The 22,928-nt window shown below is 39.0% G+C and overlaps 1 protein-coding gene across 3 annotated transcripts in view; it reads right to left on the reverse strand.

Annotated features, from left to right (window-relative positions):
• The window catches only part of LOC136863899 (mitochondrial potassium channel ATP-binding subunit), a 789,801-nt gene that overhangs the window by 285,541 nt on the left and 481,332 nt on the right, over positions 1 to 22,928 (reverse strand). For all 3 annotated transcript variants that reach the window (XM_067140310.2, XM_068226044.1, XM_068226045.1), the window contains one exon: positions 11,762 to 11,865. In XM_067140310.2, the coding sequence (XP_066996411.2) occupies positions 11,762 to 11,865 (104 nt within the window). The remainder of the gene's footprint in view (positions 1 to 11,761; positions 11,866 to 22,928) is intronic.

Raw genomic sequence — 22,928 nt, forward strand, 5'->3', positions numbered from 1 at the left:
TCTTCCAGGTGGGTTCCTCGTCTCTGCAACCGGGAACCAAAAACTTTATGCCAGGATGTTTGTCAGAGACTCCTGCATCGCTACGAGGAGGAAGGAGAGGATTTCTTGCATCGTGTTGTGACTCGTGATGAAACTTGGATGCATCATTACACCCCAGGGTCAAAGCAAGCAAGCACAGAGTGGCATCGAAGAGATCTGCTTGCAACCATTTCTTGGGACTCAACGGGTATATTGCTTGTTGATATTCTTCATGAACAAAGGGCAATTAATACAGCCTACTACTGTCCCCTTTTGGATGAACCAAAAGCTGCGTATCGCAACAAGTGATGCCGGCAAATGATCCGAAATGTCATTCTTCTACATGACAATGCACAGACACATACTGCCGCTTTAATGCGGGAAAACTGGAGGAAATTCACTGGACACCTCAGGAACACCCTCCGTACAGTGAAAATTTATCACCCTGTGACTATCGTTTGTTTGAACCACTCAGACAAGACTTAAGAGGACAACTGGCTCCGCACACGTCCCTCTTCTTTCCATCAGTGCAGCATCAAAAACTTACCAATCCGACGGAGAAAATGTGTACTGAAGGCAGGACACTATGTAGAAAAGTGATCTCTATATGTGTACTTTTTGGTTGATGCAATAAATTTTAAAAAAATAATTCCCGTTGATATTTGATCTGCCCTCGTACAATGAGTCAACTGTATAACTGTTTCAACTACACCAAAGGGTCAGAATTTTGTTCTGCAAAGGCATTTCTTTTTTTAATGTACAAAGACAAATCAAAAGTAACTTATGGCCATTTATGATACCACCTACACACAAGCAACACGGCTGTGATGACATACAATATAAGTTCACCTTTCCACATAGTTCTCAAGGGACTGTAAAAAGTTCTCAGAATGGTCAACCAACGTTTTGAATCCGGATGCATAGAAATCACCTTGAGCGCTATGACAGCTGCTTTCACCTCCTCATCATCCACCGAGATCCTTTTTCAGCTTACCGAACACATGATAATTGCATGACGCTAAGTCTGGACCGTATGGAAGATATTGCCATACCTCCCAGTTGAATTGCTGCAACAGTTCAGACATTGGGCAGGCCGTATAAGGGGTTGTGTTATCGTGCAACAAAATCACACCGGCGATCAATTTTCCCCACAACTTTTCTTTAATTGCCTTACGAAACCGGTTCAACGTTTGAGAATACGAAGCTGAGTTCTTTGTCGTGCTTTTCAGCATAAATTCCATGTGCACCACATCCTCCACGTGAAAGAACACTGTCGCCATTGCCTTCCCTGATGAAGGTCGGACCCTGGCCTTCATTCGTGGTGGTAATGTGGTGTGCACCAATTCCAACGATGTTCTCTTTGTTTCAGGGGTGAAGTGGTGGACCCATATTTCATACCCAGTGATGATTCACTGCAGAAACTTGTTGCCCTCAATAGACTACCACTGCAAAAATGCCAGTGATGATTGGAAACATTGTCCCTTGTGAACATCGGGACCCATCTTTGACACAGTTTACGAAATCCAAGGTGCTGGTGAACAATGGAGAACACACTGCCATATGAAATGTTCATCATGCTGGCAATTTCCTGCAGTGCTACGTGCCGATTCTCTCTAATGATCCTATCCAAACGGTCAACATTTGCAATGGTGCAGGATGTTGCGGGCCTGCCTTCCCCATATTCGTCCATGAGATCCGTGCATCCGGCGTCAAATTGCTTACACCACTTTATAATATCTGGGCGAGAAATTGCACACTCACCATGTATAACAGTGATATCACGATTAATGCCCAGTGCAATTGGGCCGTTTAGCCCATAGAAATCTGATCGTTGCACACACTTCCAATTTGGAGTGAACATCCATTTGATGCGCCATTCAGCCCACTCTGCACATACAACATGATAGGATACCACACCAACCTACCTATCGCATCTCTCAGCAGTTACGGTAGCTTGCTCCACATTGGCAACAGTCACAACACACAGCGAGCTAGTGTAACTTACTTTTTGATTCGCCCTCGTACCAGGGGTCTCTCATATTTTAAGCACAGACTGAACCATGATTCATTCGTGCTGTAGATGTTCCTGACTCACTTACTTTCTTTAAAAAACATATAAATTTGAATTAAAATGAAAATTATGAATATTAATATTCATTAAATAAAATACACAATCGTCAGACCAGGTACTCACACTTAGTTCTTACCAGATTACTTACACATATGCCATTTGATGGGCGCCAACTACAACTCACTGCAGCAACAGTAGAATGAGAATCTTGAATATCTCTAGGGTGTGGGGTAATAAGCTTACTTTTGACAACATCTATATATATAAAATAGCTTGTCCTGACTGACTGACTGACTGATTCATCATCGCCAAGCCAAAACTACTGGACATAATGAAATGAAATTTTGGGGATACATTCATATTAAGATGTAGGTGCTTGCTAAGAGAGGATATTTGGATATTCCATTGCTAAGGGGGTGAAAAGGGGGGGGTGAAATTTTAAAATGAGTGTATCTATATCTCAAAACTATAAAAATGTAAAAATTGGTATTTAGAGTCTTCTTTGAAAATAAGGAAACACGTATTTTTTTGTTTTCAGAAAATCCCAATAGGATGGGTGAAAAAGGGTGAAAAAGTGGTTGAATGCCTTTAATCAGGTTACCGGTACTTATATCTCAGAAACTGTAGACATTACAGACCTGAAAATTGGTAATTTTGATCTCTTTTAAAAATAAAGAAACACGTATTTTTTTGTTTTTGGAAAATCCAATTAATGGGAGGGGGAAATGGGGGTGAATTTTTAAAAAGAGTGTTTCTATATCTCAAAACTTTGAAAGTTTACAGATGTAAAAATTGGTATTTAGAATCTTCATTAAGAATAAACAAACACGTATTTTTTTGTTTTCAGAAAATCCCAATAGAAGGGGTGGAAAAGGGTGAAAAAGGGTTGAATGCATTTAATGAGGATGCTTATATCTCAGAAACTGAAGATATTATAGACCTGAAAATTGGTGTTTTGGATCTCCTTTAAAAATAAAGAAACACGTATTTTTTGTTTTTGAAAAATCCTATTAATCGGGGGGTGAAAAGGGGTGAATATTTCAAATGAGTGCATCTATATATCAAAACTTTGAAAGTTTACATATGTAAAAATTGGTATTTAGAATCATCATTAAAAATAAAGAAACATGTATTTTTTTGTTTTCAGAAAATCCCAATAGGACGGGTTTAAAACAGTGAAGAAGGGGTTGAATGCCTTTAATCAGGATACCGGTACTTATATCTCAGAAACTGTAGATATTACAGACCTGAAAATTGGTCCTTTTGATCTCTTTTAAAAATTAAAAAACACGTACTTTTTTGTTTTTGGAGAATCCAATTAATAGGAGGGGGAAAAGGGGGGTGAATTTTTAAAATGAGTGTATGTATATTTCAAAACTTTAAAAGTTTGCACATGTAAAAATTGATATTTAGAATCTCCTTTAAAAATAAAGGAACACGTATTTTTTGTTTTCGTAAATCCGAATAGGAGGGGTGTATAAGGGTGAATAATGGGTTGATTGCCTTTAATGAGGATACATATATCTCAGAAACTGAAGATATTACAGAACTGAAAATTTGTATATGGGATCTCCTTTAAAAATAAAGAAACACGTATTTTTTTGGAAATTCCAATTAATGGCGGTTAAACAGGCGTGACATATTGGAGTGAATTTTTTGAAAGAATATATCTACAGAATATCTGAGAAACATAGAATGATACAGACGTAAAAAGTGGTATTTGGAATCTCCTGTAAATGTAAAGAAACATAGGTGATTTGTTTTTGGAAACTCCTCTTAAGGGGAACTAAAAAGGAGGTGAAATTTTAAAATGAAAATTTATACAGTATATCGCAAAAAAACCTGAACATGTAACAGAAGTGAAAAATGGTATTTTTTATCTCTATTAAAAATAAAGGAACGTGTATTTTTAGTTTTCAGAAATACCCCTTGGGTGGAGGGGGGGGGTAAAGCGACTGAAAAGGGTGTTGAATTAATTTCATTAGGCTACTGTTATCTCAAAAATGAAGATGTTACAGATGTGAAATTTAATATTTGGAATCTGCTTTAAAAGTAAAGAAACAAGTATTCTCGAAAATCCAGTGAAGGAGAGGGGGGGGGGAGGTGAAAGAATTGAAAAAATAATTGACTTAGTTGTATGAGAATACTTACATCTATTAAAAACTGAAGTTTTTAGGGCCTACAGACGTGAAAATTGGTATTTGGATCTTCTTTAAAAACAAAGAATAACGCGTTTTGGGGGGCAAATCATCTTGGGGGCGGGAGTGAAAAGGAGATGAATTCCTTTCATGAGGACACATAAATCAAAAACTGAAGAAGTTACAGAGTTACAGTCGTGATAATTGGTATTTAGAAGATCCTTTACTATTAAAGAAACAAGTACTTTTTGCCGGAAAATTCACTTGAGAGGGGGGAGTAGTGTGAAAGTGAAAAAAGTGGCATTATTTTAATCTCAAAACTGAAGGTAATAGACGTGAACATTAGTGTTTGGAATCTCCTTTAACATAAAGAAACACGCCATCTTTTAGTTTTTTTTGGGGGGGGGTTGGCTAAATAAACTTAACGGCGGTGGGGTGTAAAAGGAGGTGAGACCAATTGATTTTACTGTTCATAATGTATTTATAAGGAGCCTCCGTTGCTCAGGCGGCAGCGCGCCAGCCTCTCACAGCTGGGTTCCGTGGTTCAAATCCCGATCTCTCCATGTGACATTCGTGCTGGACAAAACAAAGGCGGGACAGGTTTTTCTCTGGTTACTCCGGTTTTCTCTGTCATCATTCACTCCAACAACACTGTCCAATATAATTTCATTTCATTTGTCATCCATTAATCATTGCCCCAGAGGAGTGCAACAGGTTTCGGCTGCCGGCACAATTCCTATTTTCGCCGCTGTATGGGGGCTTTATTCATTCCATTCCTGACCCTGTCGAACGACTGGAAACAGGCTGTAGATTTTCGATGTACTTATTCTGATCATAAATCGATCATTTTTAATCTTTCCTGGGTTCGTTTTCAAGAGCCATCTTTTCCTTCGGAGAACGTTCTTAGATTACAGTGGATTCTCCTGGCATATAAATAAAAATTTAAACACATTTGAAATAAACGATAGGAATGAGATTGACCGTCCAATTTTTCACCTCCATAATAAGGTCAATAATGCATGGAAGTATGTCATTCGTATGGCCAGAAATCCAGCACACTTGCCTACGCGCGACAATGATGTTGGTCACATTTTCAACAATGTGAATGGCAGCAGAGTAATTTACTGCCAAGTAGCGGTCTTGCATCTTGCTGTGAGGTTCAGAACATCTATAATAATAATAATAATAATAATAATAATAATAATAATAATAATAATAATAATAATAATAATAATAATAATAATAATACGGTAATAATAATAATGTTCTGGACCGTCGTCAAATGTGCGGACCGCGCTGAAAACGGCTCCTGGACGGGTAATGACTAAGAATACAGTCTGGCCGCGGGATCAGTATTGCCAAGGCACCCAAGACGACACCACGCTGGATCTCCTGAAGGATTTGACCCATATTAAAAATGCTGATAGGAAAAGATGGCAAAGATTATGGACCCAACTGACCAGGTGGAATACCTGGACTTAGCATGGAAAGTACGAAATCGATTGCTGGAAAGAAAGATTGAAAAATGCGAGGAAACTTGCCATAATCTATTAGAAAACGAGTCAGATCACGAATTTTGGCGGATTCTCTCAGAAAACGAGTCAGATCGCGAATTTCGGCGGATTATATATAAAACAATAAGCATTCAATTCTAAATTTCAGTATAGTACCGTAGCGAAGCACGGGTATCTTGCTAGTACCATATAAGTTCTGGGAAAAGGAGAATGTCATTTTGTTTCTCCATTAAATTTGAGGTTATCTAGTTCTACCCTTGAAAGAAAATGATAAATTAATTTGATAGAACAAAATATATTCTTGAAATAATTTCAATAAAAATAGTAAGAACTGCCACGATAAAACGGATGAGAAAATAAAAGTATGACATTGCAACTGAATGAAACTAGACATTAATTTGAATTCCTCTTGACTAGACATTTAACAATTATACACGAAATTTATCCCTCACTGGTTCACTTGACTATACCTTCAACACTTTGAGTGTAATTATGACGTATTCCTTTGAGTTGGTGTTTGCTGTAGGTGTCTCAAGTCTAATTTGGTGATGTATCCTTTTTGTTTCACTGACGACTAAGTATCTATGTGACTGCTTCTTCTCCATCCAGATGACTGACTACTATCATCTCAGTACAACACTTCTTGGCAAGTGTCTCCATCCATATGACTTCTTGGCAATCCTTCTATGACTTCATGGCAAGCCTTTTCGTCCTATCTTCAACTAACTGACCGACTGAGGTATCTCCTTCCAATTGACTCACTCACTGTTTACCATCCATTTGACTAACCGACCAACTGTGGCCTCACTCTCCCCATGACTAATGCCTGACGCTACAATATACAGCCAGCTTATATAGACATTAGTTGACACACCTACGCAATCTCCAGAAATAACTATGATATACTCCCACCCTGCTCCAAATGATACACACTGTGGTGAAATTGCCGGGGGCGGCAATAGGTATCTCCCAAAAGTAAGCTCACCACTAAATGCACACAATGACGGAGCGATGACTCGGCAGTTACGCTAGCAGTATTGCAACATGTGCATTGCAAAGTCAAAACTTATTACAAAGCATATCCATATATGATATCTACAGCATTTAGGAAAAACCAGGTAAGTCTATAAAGTAATTTTTTACAGGAAAGCTATTTAAAGTTCACTGCTAGCTCTAAAATCGGCATATTGAAGCACAGAAATAAAATTTATAAAATATGGTTATCTTGATGCCTTATTTCAATGGGATACTGTAAAAATAAATATATGTACACCATCGGGGCACAAAGTGACTTATACGTTTTTTTTCGACTAATGACTGGCAAAAAAGAAAACTTACTCTGTTTTGAACTTTCACTTTTAAGACTACGACAAAGTAATTTATTCAAACAATTTTGTTAAAAGCGTGAAAAAAGGACATTTACAATAAAAATAATGGAAACATCCAAGTCATTTCGTACATCAGCATCAACTTCTTCGAGAGCTGGATCACTTGTAGGAATGGCAGCAACTGACAGCTGTCAATGAGAGGAAGGAGGTCCATAAGATGTTTCTTCTTCTCTCTGCGTATTGGTAATGGGCCTGCATGGATCAGTGGTAGAGCAGTTGGTAAAGATATTCTTTCTCGTCTTCGAAGAGACAGTTCTCGGAAATTTACGTCCTCATTGAAGGTGTCTTTGAAGGAAATGGTACTTATTGGTTTCTTAACATACTTCAGCCAATGTGTTGAGTGCCACAGAAATTTATTTCCCTCAGTATCAACCTTCTTCATTTGAAATGGGCCCGTTGTCTTCAGGAGGGTTGAGAACTCCAGAAAATGTCTTCGTTCTATAACGAACACATGAAAGGGATTTTGTGCGTCTGCATAACCTCACTAACTGGTACTAGTCATTCAGGTGGTTGTTCCTCATCCCAGTTTTCTTCTTTTCCTTCTCAATTATTGCACGATCTGCACCGCATTCCACTTACCAGGAATCATCAAGGAAATCTGGGGGAAGGAGACAATCCCAGAAGAATGGAACTGAGCTCGATAGCTGCAGTTGCTTAAGTGCGGCCAGTATCCAGTATTCGGGAGATAGTGGGTTCGAAACCCACTGTCGGAAGCCCTGAAGATGGTTTTCTGTGGTTTCCCATTTTCACACCAGGCAAATGCTGGGGCGGTACCTTAATTAAGGCCACGGTCGCTTCCTTCCCAATCCTAGCCCTTTCCTGTCCCATCGTTGCCGTAAGACCTATCTGTGTTGGTGCAATGTAATGCCAATTGAAAAAAAAAAAAAAAGAAGAATGGAAAACAGCACTTATCCACCTGCTGCATAAGAAAGGGGACAAGCAGGATATCAACAACTATAGGGGTGTGTCCCTCCTCCTGATCGCCTATAAAATTATCTCAAAACTGCTTCTTAATAGAATAGAACCAAATCTGGACCAACAACTAGGGGAATACCAAGCAGGGTTTAGGAAAGGCCGCTCCTGTATTGAACAAATATTCAACCTGAAGTCAATACTCCGCCACAGAATGTTGAGTGGTAAGAAAATTGTGGTGTCATTTATAGACTTCAAAAAAGCCTTTGATTCAGTGGACAGAGAGAGTTTGGATAAGATTATTAGGGAATTTGGAGACAAAACTAAACTGGCAAATATAATCAAAGAGACCCTAACAGGCACAACCTCCAAGGTAAAATTCTTCAGGTATCTCTCACAATCATTTGAAATCAAGACAGGCGTGAGGCAAGGGGATGGACTATCCCCACTCCTATTCAACTGTGTCCTAGAAAAAATAGTGAGAATATGGAACTCGGAACTTGAACATCAAGGGATAATCCCAATCTGTCTAGGGAGAAAATCAGGTGGGATTAAAGTCAACTGCTTGGCTTTTGCTGACAACTTTGCTATACTATCAGAAAGTTCAGAGGTCGCAACCACCCAGATTAACCTCTTGGAAAGAATCACCAGCCAAACAGGACTGAGGATCTCAGCAGAAAAGACCAAACTCATGACGAACATCAAAGATGGACCAAAATTCGTGGAAAAAGAGATAGGACGGATATAAAAGGTCATGAAGTTCAAGTATCTTGATGAGACGATACAGGAGAATGGACTAGAAAAAGCTGCAGTGGAAGATACATACATACATCATCATTATAGACTGTTATGCCTTTCAGCGTTCAGTCTGCAAGCCTCTGTGAATTTACTAAACGCCGCCACAATCCTCGATTAGCAACTAGTGTTGTGGCCTCATTTAGTTCCATACCTCTTATCTTTAAATCGTTAGAAACCGAGTCTAACCATCGTCGTCTTGGTCTTCCTCTACTTCTCTTACCCTCCATAGCTGAGTCCATTATTCTCCTAGGTAACCTATCCTCCTCCATTCGCCTCACATGACCCCACCACCGAAGCCGGTTTATGCGTACAGCTTCATCCATCAAGTTCATTCCTAAATTAGCCTCAAAAATGTAGAGAGCATACGGCTTGACAAAAAAACATCTACAATAAGAAGTGCTTATCCTGGAATTCCAAATTAAAACATTACAACACCGTGGTCAAAACAGAATGCCTGTACGTGAACTACAAGCTGGAGAAGCTAGAGGTCCTGGAAAGAAGAATCCTCAGAAAAATTATGGGAGCTGTCCGAATGGAAAGCGGATGGAAACTTCGGAGCAACAAAGAAGTTTACCAGAAGGTGGAAAGAATCTCAGAGACCATGAAGAAAAGGAAGCTGGCGTTTCTTGGACATCTATACAGAATTAACGCAAACAGACTTACCAAGCAGATATTTGATTACTTCTGGAGAAAAAAGACCACTACCGCATGGATTAAGGAAACGAAGAAGGATATGGAAAGCTTGGAAGACCAGCTGTTAGAAAGGAATACGTTTAGGAACACACTGAAGAATTTGGAAGGTGTTCAAGCCGCAGGAAGAAGTAGGAAGACCAGAAGATCCTGGACAGATGAATAACGGAAGCAGGCCAGCGAACACATGAAGGAGTATTGGACGCTGACAAAACTCCACATGAAGAGAAAGAAATGAAGTTGTATCGTGATCCTTAGTGGCCCATTCGCTTGTAAAAAAAAATAAAAAATAATAATAATAATAATTGTTACGGAGTTACCCGTGGAATGCAGGGGTGAAAGAAGGTGCGGGCTGGAATGGGTCTATTCACAATATGAAGCCAAAACTTAAAATTTAACCGAAGATTATATTTTCAATAGACAACAAGATTGAACAAATTTTCACTAGGTGAAATAACAAAAAATCAGGTACAAGATATACTTTTTACAAACGAAAGCACAAGTTCAGGGATCTTAACCAGTTCTGGGCTCCGAGCCCCAATTTACAATCCTTGAGCTACTAGCCCAACTTTACCCAGGCATACATTTGTTCAAAGGGCAGAAAACCCCTTCCTTCAAGGAGCACTTGCTCCCAACTTTTAACCTCAAGCCTCCCAGAAGCACTTTTCAAACACAAGAAAGAGCTGACCCGCTCTCAAATTTCTGAGCCTATCAAATGCAACAACAAACATTACTATCTTGTACCCAACCTACTGGGCCTTCGTTGAAAAAGAATAGGTTAAGTAAATGGCCCAAAATGCAAAACAGAATGGAGGCGTGTACTTGCACTCCTAAATGAAACCTTTTTAAAACTTAAGAGGCACTAGGCTGAAGAAACAGGGGAGGTGACTCGTATGAGAACACTTTAAGACATTACAGAAGGGAAGAAACAGTTACAAAACGTAGTCACCTCAAACCAAAAATGAAGGGGAGCTCAAGAGGGTAAAGCACTCTCTATCCCCGTTTTACAGTTAAAGATATGTGAAGTTTTACAAAAGCGACGGCAAATTACATGTTTCAAGATAGGTTTCATAGTAAAAGTTTCGGACCTTCCCAGCGGTTTAGACTGCTGAGCTAGCGAGAAATAAAAATGTTAAGTGGCCATTACCTTGTTGAAGAGCGGCTGCCAGATGAAAGAGGCGCTTCCCGCCTCCTGCTACACTTCCATACAATAGGCTAGATGTTGTTCGAGTGGCCGAGAGACAAGAAAATCAGCAGTTTTTATACTCTCGGGGAAGATTCGAGACTTTTCATGAATAAAACAGCCACACCCACAGGCTTTTACTGGCTAGCTAAAAGTTACACATCAAAATTGAAGAAGAAAGACACGATTGGTCAAAAATTAATTACAGAAAAATTTGATTGGCTAACTTCAAAACTGGCGGAATGAAAATCCTAATATTGCCAACCCACAAATGAAAGAACTAAATTTAGTTATAGGAAAACTTATGAGTACAAAAGATCTTCAAGAAAAGTTCCTTCACTTCGCACCAGGGTGCATGATCATAGTTTTTTAGCAGAGACATCTATAAGAGAATGTCCACACTTCTTGATCAATAGAAAACAAAACAAGTTGAATTCCACACAGTACTGACAACTTTGTAATCACAAAATTTATGGTAGTGACATCTTCTGAGAAAATTTATGAGTTGATACAGTTGTTAAAGTTCAGAGTTTCTCCTGTAGAGGAGTACTTTAAAGCGGAAAATTCAAATGTGCGGCGTAGAGGTGTACCAGCTGGTATAATAATAATAATAATAATAATAATAATAATAATAATAATGATATAGAAATCACCTTATAACGAGATTTGAACTGTTACAGTGCAATCTTGAACATCTGAGGTCAGAACCTAACACAAGTCAAGTTAGTACGCAGTGAAGAAGCTACTAAAGGAATATTCCAATTTTGATAACATCACAACACATCTATCAGATTGTTGATTTACCTGAAGTCATACCAAGATGAATAAAGGCTACTAGGATACACAGAAGTACACTGTCATCACACATTACATACTAAGTCAAAGTGAATATATGGATATTTACCTACCTTAAAAAGAATAAAAATATAAACAAAATCATATTAAAAATTCCACTTCAAGAAGCTATCCTTTGCTCCTCAGGATTAAAATCCACTTTCTCAAATGTATCATTACTTAATGCATATGTTTTTAAAAGAATAAGTACTAACCGTTCTAGGAGAGCAGCAATAGTTGACTTTCCATTTCCAGAAGAACCCACCACAGCAACTGTGCTACCAGGAGCAAGGTGCAAGGAGAAATTTTCCAGAATTTTCTGAAACAATAAAATCCAAATCTTAACAACTTACTTCCTCAAAGTAACAATTCTATACTATGCCTGTATATTCCTTTTACAATGGCACAGATGCCATTATGGGAGTAAAACATTTCTTCTAAATGTCTCCTACGTAACAAGTTCTGAACATCTCACACAGTCGTAGAGCTTTTGGGATTCTGCCATATCTGTGTCTTCAGAAGGACTAATGATGTTGTCCTGCTTTATGAATGCATTCCAAAATAAATTCTATTGTTTGCTACACAAAAACTTATTTTAAACAAAAAGTAATAAATGACCGCAGAGTGAAAGCAAGGGCATTGGGTGATGATTTAGTAGTCAGCTAATAATCAGGGCTAAGACAGCCTCATTGCAGAAATGCTCATTTATTAGGTCATTTTTCACCATTTTGTATTTTTAGGTAATATTCTAAAATTATATGGCATTATTTGGGCATTTTATGGAATTTATTAGACTATTTTATACTTTCTCAGACGTTTTCTTGCATCCTTGAGGGTTTTGAAGCATTTAGGCATATGGTATTGGATATTTTCACAACTTCAAGTGAGAATGAATATGGAGACTTGATAATCTTTGTCAATCTGGGGACTAAAAGACCTTTGTTCACCCCACTTACTTCTTAGAAATGTCCACATTCCAGGAGATGTTGAAAGCAAGGGTAGCAGGACAAATTACATTTGGCCAAGTAATTCCAGGATTTATATTTATTTTTTTTTGCTAGTGGCTTTATGTCGCACCGACACAGATAGGTTGTATGGCGATGATGGGATAGGAAAGGCCTAGGAGTTGGAAGGAAGTGGCCGTGGCCTTAATTAAGGTACAGCCCCAGCATTTGCCTGGTGTGAAGATGGGAAACCACGGAAAACCATCTTCAGGGCTGCCGACAGTGGGATTCGAACTCACTATCTCCCGGATGCAAGCTCACAGCCGCGCGCCCCTAACCGCACGGCCGACTCGCCCGGTTAATGTCAGTCTGGTGTGGGGTTAGATTTCTGTTTGCAGTGTACATATTTAAAATGCCAAAATTAAAGCCAAGTAGGGCTGCTCATTTCCAATAAATAATTTCAGAATTAGGGAAGGATATTTTTTCTATCAATGGTGATATTCACTTCTGCAAAATATATGAAGTGAAAGTGGCAGGGGATAGGAAATTTACCCTTCGCAACTTATTAGCCGAGAGAAGCGTATATCTGGAATCCAATGTACTACCAGACGTAAAGTTTCTCAAGTGTTACACAAAAAACAGCCTTCAGCCTTCGGTGATGTCAACCACTCTGTGCTTTTGAAAACTTGGTTTCTGCAAGCATTCTCATCTCAATTCTGGACCACTCTACTTTGCTACAAGAGCACTGCGGGGAAAAAAATAGGGCCATTACAATGCCAATGTTATCATGCGGACGTTGGAAGTAGACAGACCTGGAAAAATATTTTTGTTCACAACCGAAGTTTTACACTCTGTGAACCATTCAGCAATATATTGCCTGTTTGATAAATCAATGGCACTACCGTGGCTTTGCTCTTCATGACTGATGCAGCACCTTACACTGTTTAAGCTGCTAATGCCATCAAAGCATTTTATTTTATTCAAGAATAGTGCATGCAACCTGCTCATCTCATGCATTCCACAGAGTAGCCAAAGAAGTCAGATGAAATTTCCGTGAAGTTGACAGGCATGTGTCGCAAACCGAGAAGATATTTCTTAAGGCTCCATCATGCAGGGAATGTTTTAAATCCCAAGCACCCGACATTCCATTACCACCACAACCATGCATCATGCGGCGGGGACTGTAGAATGACACCTGTATTTACTACTGTCACAACTTTAAGCATGCGAAACGTAATCGATTCCCTCGACGAGCAAGACGCCAAGGCCATAGAGATTGCCCAACAATTGCTTTCATACAGGCAAATGGAGGGAAAACTATCATACATCAAGGCGAATTTTGGTTCCTTGTCACCTTCACTTCACTCAGAACTGCCGCACTAGTATGTCAGTGTCAGACTAACTGAAACATGTTCTTGACAAGAATTTGGGCTTTGATGTTTTATGCTCCATTCTGGTACATCCGGCTGGCCCCGGGTTCAATTCCTGGCCATGTCGGGGATTTTTACTTGCATCTGAGGGCTGGTTCGAGGTCCACTCAGCCTACGTGATTATAATTGAGGAGCTATCCGTCGTTGAGATGGCGGCTCCGGTCTAGAAAGCCGAAAATAACGAGCAAGAGGATCCGTCATGCTGAGCACACGACACCTCGCAATCTGCAGGCCTTAGGGTTGAGCAGCGGTCGCATAGTAGACCATGGCCCTTCGGGATTGTTGCTCCATGGTGGGGGTATGTCGGTGTTAGACCAATTGAAACGTGTTCTTGACAAGAATTCGGGCTTTAATGTTTTGTATTCCATCTCTGGGATGTTGATGGGTGAAGATTTTAGCATCACTGGAATTGTAGAGGAACTTGCACTTCAAGTATGCTCCCATCGCATCAGTAGACAATGAAAGGAGCTTCACAATGTACAAGAACGTGCTGACCAACAACCGTCGTTCTCTTTCATGTGAAAAACTGCGAATGGTCTCTGTCATCCACTGTAATGCAGAATAAGATAAGAATGTACATCACATTTTAAGCACACAATTTTCAAATTTGCTCTAATCCAATAATGCATTCAATTATCTAATGACAAAATTCTTAAAGTATTACACAATGGGCTGAAATGTTAACCAGTCTGTTTGCTTTCTGTTTTGTTAGCCGTACAAAAATTCAGGAGATAATATTGCCGGGGAGGTTATGAAACTGAGAGGTAAGAGAGGTAAGATCAAATTCTATGCAGTTTTTAAGCGATTCCTTTTTTTACATGTAAACCATGCATATTAAGGCAATTGTCATATCGTGAAACCACCTGCCACCTATGTGCCAGCCACTGCCGCACGGTCACCGGCATCGCTTTTTCAAGTGGTAGTCATTCGACACTAGGGCACAACTACACAAAGGATGAACAAATTGTCCCCAACCAAATGAAGCGATGAGGTGTCGGGTTTGATTAGCCGTGTGAGGTAGCGCACAGTCATGAAGCAAAAGAATCCCCCTGATGAGCACGCCTTGCCATTTCTTTTAGATTGCGTGAGCACAGCTTCCAATAATCTAAGCATCCTGACACAATTTCAAAAAAAACATATCTTGAAATTTCAGGCAACTCATAACATAATGATGAAATCGTCAAGCATCTGCTTTCTCTAAACTTTGCATCAACATTTTGCACTAAGTCTTCAGCAATGAGAGATGGTCGCCCACTAAGCTTCTCGTACTGGACATTAGTACAGCTTTCTTTAAATGCTTTAACCCATTTTCTTACCATTTCCTCGCTAATAGTGTGTTATCCACACGCTTCACTAATCTGCCGAAGAATTTCAACAGCTTTCACGCCTTTTCCGTTTAGAAAACGAATCCGGGCACGTACTTCACACTCAGTGGGAACACTAATTGTCAGAGGCATTTTCAATATGCACAAACAAACTGACCTTAAGCTTTGTATATTTATAGCTGATGATGTTCGCAAAGACGAATGAAACATGTCCTATTAACCAATGTACCTCATGAATATTTTATAAATAATTTGTATTGAATAGGTGGTAATAAAAAGTTTTTAACTTTAATGCCATCTTGCATCTAAGAATATATGAAAGTGGTTTCACTTTTACAGCATATAAACTTCTCCAGACCGCTGCTTGTTTTTCAAAGACTTTCAAAACTGAAGATGAAAGTATCAGTATTCAGCTGGTATCAGTATTAGTGCCATCTAGTATCCAATTATAAGTCCATGGAGGAAGAAAGACACCGTCCCTCAGAAAAAGCAGTGCACCGTCTTCAAGGAAGATGGTCCGCAGTTCTAGGGTTAATATGTATGTGATGTGAATTAAAATCATCATGTAAATCAGGATAATAATGAGAAGTGAAATAACTGTTAGTGCAAGCCAGGACTCACTGGCGCCAAGTATTAAAGTTAAAGTGAGTCCTCCAGTTGCAAAACCCGTTATGTCCATTTTTTTTCTCAAAATGAGTTATCATCGCCATTGTATGTAGCTCATCAAAATACACAATCCAGTAAAGTAATACGTGAGCAAAGGCCATTTAATCCATATGTTTAAAGGTGACAAATAATGGAACTGCTGCAGAAGTTGTTATGTCCCGTGTGTGTTATGCAGCAAAGCTCGTTATGTCCTGTACGAGGATCACACTAACATGAACAAAATCAGGCAAATGTCTGGTAATAGGTGAAGTAAAATATAACAGCATTGTGGTGGAAGCTAAAAGCATATTGAAGCATGGGAAACCATTTTCACTGGGCAAGTTGGCCGTGCAGCTGTAAGCTTGCATCTGGGAGATAGTGGGTTCAAACCCCACTTGTCGGCAGCCCTGAAGATGGTTTTCCGTGGTTTCCCATTTTCACACCAGGCAAATGCTGGGGCTGAACCTTAATTAAGGCCACGGCCGCTTCCTTCGAACTCCTAGGCCTTTCCTATCCCATCGTCGCCATAAGACCTATCTGTGTTGGTGTGACGTAAAGCAAATAGCAAAAAAAAAATAAGGAGGAAAAAGAAACCCTTTCCAGCTATTGTGCCAGTACCAGTGGGGGAAGGGGTTCCTCTTAAGAAAGAAAAGCTCAACGACCTGAACACATTGCTGACCAAACATTACGGGAAAGAGTGGATAAGGACCGATGACCTCACGTTCTACAAGGCACTGTTTGACCAGTGGCAAACTTTAAACAGTGAATTGCCAGGCTATGGCATTGATGTGGGAGATTTTGTTGAGGAAAATAACAGATTGTTAATATAACTGTACAAAATGTTAAAGAACTTATAAAACGTTCTGCATGAAAGATGATTTCTTGATGTAATCATAAAATTAAAGAGCGGGGATTAGATATCAAAACATTATATCCTAACCTTAAAATTACTTCTATTCATGCTATATTCATAGTGTAATAGTGGATTTGTAACAGCAACATGGCTAGTGGTTCACGTGATATATTTTCAGCAGGTATTGATGATGATAAATTAATGGAATATTTGGAACAATGCGAAGTGAACATGGATGATTTACCGGATAGCGATAGTGAATTTAGTTCAGAGAGTAGTGATGAAATTATACCAGACACGCCCCCGGGATCACCACAGCTAAAGAAGAGGCGTTTATTCGTTTCTAATGGCAGTAAAGCTACTGTGAATACTGTGGTTGATGAAACTAGTGATGATGATGATGATGATGATGATGATGATGATGATGATGTCTCTGGAGAACATTTTATGGAAATTTCTTCCAATGAACCTGACAACGTTCCTCAGCCTCCTATTTCGTTCATGGAACTTCCTGGACCTAAACATGCCCCTGCGCCTGATTCTCCGCCCATATCATACTTCAATTTATTTTTCACTTTTTCTTTGCTAAACCTTATAGTCACAGAGACCAATCGCTACGCTGACCAACTCCTTACTTGTAATGATCTGTCACCCAATTCCTGCTCTCGATGTTGGAGACGCACTACAATTGATGAAATAAGGGCGTTCATTGCTGTCATCATGAATATGGGACTGATAAGAAAACCTACCATTGTGGAGTACTGTAGACCTTGGTTTGGTGAAATGTTCTCAAGGAATAGGTTTGAGCTTCTTTTGAAATTTTTTCATTTAGTCGACAACAGTAAGCTTTCTCCTCCTGGATCCCTGTGCTCAATTCCAGCCTCTTGTAGATCATGCTAATAGGCTATTTAGACATCATTATACTCCTCATCCATAGACGAAAGTTTAGTTGGAACTAAATGCCATACACAACTACTCCAATACATGCCCAATAAGCACCATCACAAGTGGGGAATAAAATTTTGGATGTTGTGTGACGCAGTTAGTAAGTATTGTGTTGGTTTTTATACCTACCGAGGAGCAAGATCCACTGAAGACAGAAACGAAATCTGAATTAATGGACTGGCCTACACTGTAGCGACGAAACTTCTGTTTCTAGGAAATTATTTTATGAAAGGTTTTCACGTTTACGCAGATAATTATTTTACGTCAATCCCCCTTGCAAAACATTTATATTCGGTTAGAACATTTATTACCGGCACTATACGAAGAAAGAGGAAGGGACTACCAGATGCTGTGAAAAAGCCATTTAAGTTAGTTTGTAATAAATATTTCAGACAGGGGTCAATTTTACTAGTGGGATCCAAACAGAAAAAAAATCTTAGAAAAATCAGGTGGTGGTTATAAGTACACGCGGAGCTGCAATAGAAACAGAAGTGCCTGCAACTGCTAGAAACATTAATCAACCCAATGTGATCTTAGACTATAATCCCACGGTCGCTTCCTTCCACTTCCTAGGCCTTTCCTATCCCATCGTCGCCGTAAGACATATTTGTGTCAGTGTGATGTAAAGCAACTAGCAAAAAAAAAAGGCTATAATCGTCATATGGGGGGCATTGATACAAATGACATGATGGTGTATTTTTATTTAGATGAAAATAGAACTTTGAAATTCTGGAAAAAAGTTGCATTCAATATAAATTTGGGAATGGTCTTAAATGCTTATTTGATGTATTTAGAAAACTGTAACAGAAAGAAAATGACTAGGCTCCAGTTCTACTCAAGTATAATTGAATCTCTGAGTGCTGAATGGTTTGTAAATAGACAAAAGATCTTCACGAATATTCCTGTGTGTGGCGTAAAACTTTTGTCAGGTAAATTAGAAAGGCTGTGCGTCGTATGTAGCTCTCCGCAACAGTGCGATACAGGCCTGCATACTAAATGTGTAGCTCTTCATAAGTGACTTAAATAAACAAAATATATTTAAAGTTCTATTTGAACAAAACACACAGATTTTACATGACGTTGCGTTACGCTTTTTATTGTTTCTATTAGTGTTGGTGATAAGTGATTAGTGTTTGTGTAAATACCCTTAAGTGCCTCAACAGTGGACACAAACTTTGAACATTATATAGCTGGTGATGAGTCTTCTTCTCAACAATTTTCAGTGAGTAAATTTATTTTGTCATTTTCCTTCTTTTTAACAGTGACATAATAAATTTGAATTTGCTTTTTTATTGTTTTTCTTTTTCTCGTTCATAGCAGTTATTATAATTGTGTTCAGAAATAAATTCTCTATCATTACGTAAATGCCGGTCCCCGCGGGTTAAGTGTAGTGTGCCTGCATCTCACCCGGAAGTCATGGGTTCGATTCCGGGACAGGTGAACGGTTTTTACCTGGGTCTGAGTGTTGGTTTGAGGTCCACTCAAACTAAGTAACCCTAAGTGTTTACAATCGAAGAGATATCTGAGGCTGAGAGAGCTACCTTGGTCTAGAAAACCAAGAATAATGAACGAGAGAATTTGTCTCACTGACCATGCGTCATTTTGTAAACTGCAGGTCTTCAGACTGAGCAGCTGTCGCTTGGTAGACCAAAGCCCATCAGGGATTTACTCAAAAAAAAAAAATCAAAATCTCTTTATTTGCAAATGAGGTGTCTACCTCGGTGGCAAATGGTACACTAAAATACATTATTGTCAAGCACTAAATTTTAAATTAACACGAGACGAAGAAAATTTTCCTAGAATACAATATTATACAATTTACGCTAATAATTTTTTCTATTAAACACACACATCATCCTTAATAAATTTATATTGTTTACAAAATTCTACTTATAATATCTTACAAACATAGTCAACTCATATACAGTACGGTATGTGAAATTACTTCTAATAATACTATACAACTGGTATAAGATTAAAATTAACATTGAATTTATTTACATATTTATATTTTACCCATTTTGGAACCTAAGTAGCATAACGACCTGCTGCGTCTTAACCAGAGCCCCTTTTGCCACCACGTTTCAGAGTTCCTGAAGGGCCTTCACAGCTACCATAGCGGTCCCAGGGCCCTCGAAGTCCCCACTGTACTTCACCCCTACAGGCAGTCCCCTACTTTGGCTGTCCAAACTCCATAGACCAGGGGATGGAATTAATTTAATCACACACATTTTTTATTTACAATAACCTGCACTGGTCGAATGCCCTCTAACACTTAATTTATTTTCTCTGTTGCTGTTTATTCTCTTCTTGAATATCTGTACAGATTTTGGAAAAGGATCAAACACTACCCCTGGTAAACTGTTCCACTCCTTCACGCCCTTCCCAATGAATGAAAATTTACCCCAATCGCTTCTGCTAAAATTCCTTCTAATTTTGTACTTGTGGTCAGTTCTACCAATATAATTATTTTCCAACTGAAGCCTCTCACGGATATCTCTCCATGCTTCTTCTCCTGTATAGGCTCTATATAGATAGATAGATAGATAGATAGATAAATGTCTTTATTGGCGTAGTTAAGGCCATTGGGCCTTCTCTTACACTAAACCAATTAGTATACATTAAAGTCATAAGTAATACTACCATAATTAATACTAGAAAACACAATTAAAACACAATCAAAATACAACTGAAATAAAATTCCACCACAGTAGGACATACATACAACACTAATAATGATAATGATAATAATAATAATAATAATAGCTAGTAATGATAATGTAGTAGCACGATCACTGAAAGGACAGAAATTCACAGGTAACTCGCATCCTGTTGTACATCTTAACGCTCTTTTAAATAACACACGTAGTTGGTATTCCTCTGACGTCGTCCGGTAAAAGATTCCATTCCCGTGCGGCAAACACCGAGAATGAGCTGTTATATGTGGCAGTTCGATGGCGAGGGATGATGAGCAGGTTGGATGTTTGAGCCCTTGTATGTCTGTCATGAACATTTGAGAAGTAATGGAAACGTGAAGAAAGGTAGGATGGGGAAGATGTAGTAAGAACTTGATGGAGGAGAGACAAAGTATGATGGTTACGATGAACATGGTGTCGCGACCACTCTAATTTTAGGAAAGATGGTGACACGTGGTCATATTTTCTTAAACTGCATATATATCTCACACACGCATTTTGAGCGTGCTGTAGCCTTAGGGAAAATTGCGGCCTGACGTCATTGAAGACAACATCACAATAGTCAAAATGGGGCATTACAAGGGCTTCAATTAATTTCTTTTTAAGCTTTATTGGAAATATATGTTTATATAAAGAATGTAAAGCTGAGTAAACTTTTTGACAGATATGTAAGACATGTGCAGACCAAGTCATGCGTTCGTCCATGATAACACCGAGATTCTTCACTTGTGATACAAAAGGAATTGGGACATCCTGCAGGATTACTCCTGGCAACGGACGTTTAGTTATACTTGTTATTTGACTTTGATGGCCAAGAAGGATTACTTGCGACTTTGTAGGGTTCAATTTCAGGCCGTGTGCAGCAGACCAATCACTAACGGACTGTAAGTCAATATTTAGTAAGTCGATATTTTCCTGGAGGTCTTGTGCTGTAGAGTCGGTGTAGAGTTGAAGATCGTCAGTGTACATATGGTATTTGCATTGTCTTAAATTGGATGATATGTCATTCACAAAGAGTGCAAAAAGAAGAGGACCAAGTACAGAGCCTTGAGGGACTCCTCTCTTCACGTGGTGCCACGAGGAAACAATTCCATTATTACCTTTCACACATTGTTGACGTCCGTGAAGATAAGAATGCATCCAAGCAATCGTACTCTGAGAAAAATGTAGAGCCTTCAGTTTTACAAGTAAAATGTCAATGTCTATGCTGTCGAAAGCTTTACTGTAATCTAGTAGTACCAGAACTGTGAATCGTCCTCTGTCTATTGCTTGTTTAACATCCTCAGTCACTTTAAGTAAGGCTGTAGTTGTACTATGTCCTTGTCGGAAACCGGACTGGAGAGGATTAAGGAGATTGTGCGTTCGAAGGTACTCAGACATTTGTGTATGGACTACATATTCTAAGATTTTTGATAAAGCTGATAAAATACAGATTGGACGATAGTCTCCCTTGTTCGAAGGTGTTTGACTTTTCGGAAGAGATAGCACAATAGCCTTCTTTCAGAGAGTTGGATATGTGGAGTATAGAAGAGAGAAATTGATTATATGAGTTAAGGTTGGTAATATACAATCAAGAATTAGTTTGACCATGTCAGTCCCAATGTCATCAATTCCTTTTGCTTTCGTGCTTATTCTGAGGACTACTTTTCTGACTTGGAGGGGCGTCACGTGACTGAAATAGAATTTCTCTCTGTCAGGAGTAGGGTGTGTACCATAATTATTCATAAGTCTCTGTTTGTCGTCATTTCGTACTGCGGAGCAGTTAGCAGTAAAGTACTCGTTAAGAGTCTCGAGAGGAACTGTAATTTCTTCTCTGGTCTTGTTCTTTGTAAGTCCAAGCTTATTAATAGATTTCCAAAATGTCTTCGCTGTTCTACCATCGGGTGTAATTAAACTGTAAGCGTGTCGCAATTTAGCATTTCGTATTTGCTGAGTTGTCTTATTTCGTAACTTCCTATATTCGTCAAAGTTTTGTACGGTAGGGTCATTTTTGTACTGTCTGTGAGTACAGTCTCTTTGTTTTATAAGTTGTCTAATTTTGTCATTTAACCACGGGGAGGGTCCTTTCGATATTCTCGCTCGCCGCTTTGGGGCATGCTTGTCAAAGAGTTCCGTTACTTTGCTATTAAAGAAGTCAACTTTGTCATCTAGATTGTTATAGTTCGTTATGTCATGCCAGGGTATTTTGCCCGTGTCCTCTAAGAGTCTATCTTTATTTATATTTTTCAATGGTCTATAGGGGATAAATTTCTGGGAGGGTTTCGGTGGCCGGAGGTTATACGAGATGTATATTGCGTCATGTGCAGATATACCAGGTACGGAGGTTTGACCAACATTGAGAACTCTGTCCGAGTTACTGGTAACTATAAGATCTAATAATGTGTGCGAATGAGATGTGTGGTGAGTCGGAGAGAGAGAGAAGATTTCCATATCATAGGCTTGAAACAATGTTTTGAGTCGTGTGGATTCGGAAGAAGTTGCGTCAGTTAAGTCCGTATTGAAATCTCCCATAATTATTGCGTGAGGGTAGTCCGGCAGTAATTT

Source organism: Anabrus simplex, chromosome 2, assembly GCF_040414725.1.
Source record: "Anabrus simplex isolate iqAnaSimp1 chromosome 2, ASM4041472v1, whole genome shotgun sequence".
Classification (NCBI taxonomy): domain Eukaryota; kingdom Metazoa; phylum Arthropoda; class Insecta; order Orthoptera; family Tettigoniidae; genus Anabrus; species Anabrus simplex.